This window comes from Bidens hawaiensis, unplaced genomic scaffold (genome assembly GCF_021521415.1).
Source record: "Bidens hawaiensis isolate Kalapana, Puna unplaced genomic scaffold, B.hawaiensis_p1.1 tig00000326_1, whole genome shotgun sequence".
NCBI lineage: Eukaryota > Viridiplantae > Streptophyta > Magnoliopsida > Asterales > Asteraceae > Bidens > Bidens hawaiensis.
In genome coordinates this window covers 1,141,861-1,143,976 of record NW_027491025.1, presented here as the reverse complement: position 1 = coordinate 1,143,976, position 2,116 = coordinate 1,141,861, and the positions used below count along the sequence as shown (strand labels likewise).

At 37.6% G+C, this 2,116-nt stretch overlaps 1 protein-coding gene across 1 annotated transcript; it reads right to left on the bottom strand.

Moving 5' to 3' along the window:
- Nucleotides 1–401: 401 nt before the first annotated feature.
- Nucleotides 402–1,631, bottom strand: LOC143621057 (G-type lectin S-receptor-like serine/threonine-protein kinase At4g03230). Its single transcript, XM_077092593.1, has 4 exons — nt 1,324–1,631; nt 997–1,234; nt 768–918; nt 402–698 (listed from the first exon to the last, which is right to left on the bottom strand). Exons 1-4 carry the CDS (start codon nt 1,568–1,570, stop codon nt 402–404), a joined length of 933 nt encoding a protein of 310 aa, XP_076948708.1. The 5' UTR covers nt 1,571–1,631.
- Between the last annotated feature and the right edge of the window lie 485 nt (nt 1,632–2,116).

The window sequence follows — 2,116 nt, the reverse complement described above, 5'->3', positions numbered from 1 at the left end:
AAAGAAAAATATAGTAACGCCTTTGCACAATTAATGTAACGGTCGTAAATGCCATTTAAATATATAAATGTCATTAATTAATTATTTCAAAATCTTATGATTATCTTTTATTACTTGTTCACAATAAGACACTCAAGACTTTATTCTTACAACTTCGTCCAACTTCCCACCGAATTAAAATAATTATATTCTTTCTTTTTGTAATATATATCAAGTGAACGGTTATTACAAACAGATAAGTGAACTACACGTAATTGAAGGCTACTAGTAGTACTACATAAATGGTTAAGCAATGATCGCGAAGGTTGACATAAACGCTATGGTGAAAGAATAATATACGGATATTTCATCCAGAAAATAAATGTTCCCCTTCGAATATGACCTAGCTTACCCTTTGTTTTCTACCGTCCTTCGTCGGTAATTGTCAATTGATTGATCTCAGATTCAGTCATATGTGATGGAGAATTATGAGCTCGTGCTTTAGAAATAAAAGCAGGTTCTTTAGGATCTGGAAAGCTCTCAATATCCATCCCCAACATAAGAAGCACATTTGTCATGGTAGGCCCATCTTGAGGGTCTTCTTGTACGCACAGTAGCCCGATAATCATACATCGCAACACTTCAATCGAATTGCAAGATTCAGCTAATGCTGGATCTAGTAAATCTAATGGTTTTTTATCTTTCCACAAGCCCCAAGCCTGAAACAAAGCAAGATTAAATGAAAAGCTAGAAAAAGATTTGGGTTTCTAAATTCTTTAAGAACTCACATATGATACAAGGCTAAAGGCTTGTTGATTATGATAATAGCCTGTGTTTCTTTTTCCGCTAATAATCTCGAGTAAGATTACCCCAAAGCTAAAAACATCCGATTTTACAGAGAAGAACCCATTTAGTGCATACTCCGGAGCCATATAGCCACTACATGATTAGGAGCAACATCACTTGTTAAAACAATTTCTAGTTTGAACAATATATATAGTTGTGAAATGCATTTACTAGGTTCCAATCACTCTAGTGGTGCTAGCTTCTGTTTCTCGGCCTTTAACTATCTTAGCCAAACCGAAATATGATATCTTGGGATTCATTTCTTCATCTAATAACACATTGCTTGCTTTCAAATCTCTGTGAATAATCCTCAACCGTGAATCTTGGTGAAGATATAAAAGCCCTCTAGCAATTCCAATAGGAATATCAAAGCGTAACGCCCAATCAAGACGTATACAAAGCTTCCTATCTACAAACCATAATATCAGATTTCAGATTATGAGATTATTAACATAAAAGTAAGTGCAAATTAAAAAAGTAAGAGACAAAGAGGCTAACCAAATATGAAATGATCCAAGCTTTTATTAGGCATGTATTCATAGAGTAGTATAATTTCACGATCCTTCATGCCGTATCCTAAGAGCCTAACAAGATTACGATGTTGGAGTTTGGCAATTAATAATACCTCATTTTTGAATTCCTTCAAGCCTTCTCCAGATTGACTCGACAACCTCTTTACTGCCGTTTCTGCTCCACCAGGGAAAGTTCCCTTCTCAAAACATATGCAATTAGTAAAGCACCACATCAAGGGACGGAAATGGGCAGGCTAGGTAACACAGTTTTGGATATGAGACAGTTTGTAATAAGCAACATATTCATAAAGTCTTGAAGAAACACGGATCCGGTCCCCGGGTATGGGTCCTGGATCCAATGAGTCCATAGGGTAAAATACGATAACTACTAACACAGTATGAGCACAACTTCCCGAAGTCCAATGACCGGAACCTGCAAAATAGACACCGTGAGTCTCGTTACAGAAAGGACAAGGGGGGGTCTTCATGTAACCACCCTCCGGCGTGAGAATCAGTATCGTTCGTAAAAGAGAAAGTACTAAAGTATACATACTAAGTGTAGTCAGAGTATAAGTGAGTCAGAGTGAGTGTGAATGAATACCTCATGCAGGTTGACAAGGTATTTATAGCCGAAGGATGTAGGAAGGTGATTGGGCCAGCTGTCCTTTTCTAGAAGATCTTGATAACTGCCTGGACGCGTGTCCCTTTGTGATAGGTTGAGCTATACGTCCCATGCGCATGGGTATAACAACCTAGACACGCGTCGCCTTATGATAGGA

Excerpts from the sequence above, each read along its gene's own strand:
- LOC143621057 (XM_077092593.1), bottom strand. The coding sequence starts at position 1,570 with ATGTGGTGCTTTACTAATTGCATATGTTTTGAGAAGGGAACTTTCCCT. Across the intron at positions 919-996 it reads ACTAGAGTGATTGGAACCTA|TGGCTATATGGCTCCGGAGT; the intron begins GTAAATGCATTT and ends CTAATCATGTAG. Across the intron at positions 699-767 it reads CCTTTAGCCTTGTATCATAT|GCTTGGGGCTTGTGGAAAGA; the intron begins GTGAGTTCTTAA and ends GCTTTGTTTCAG.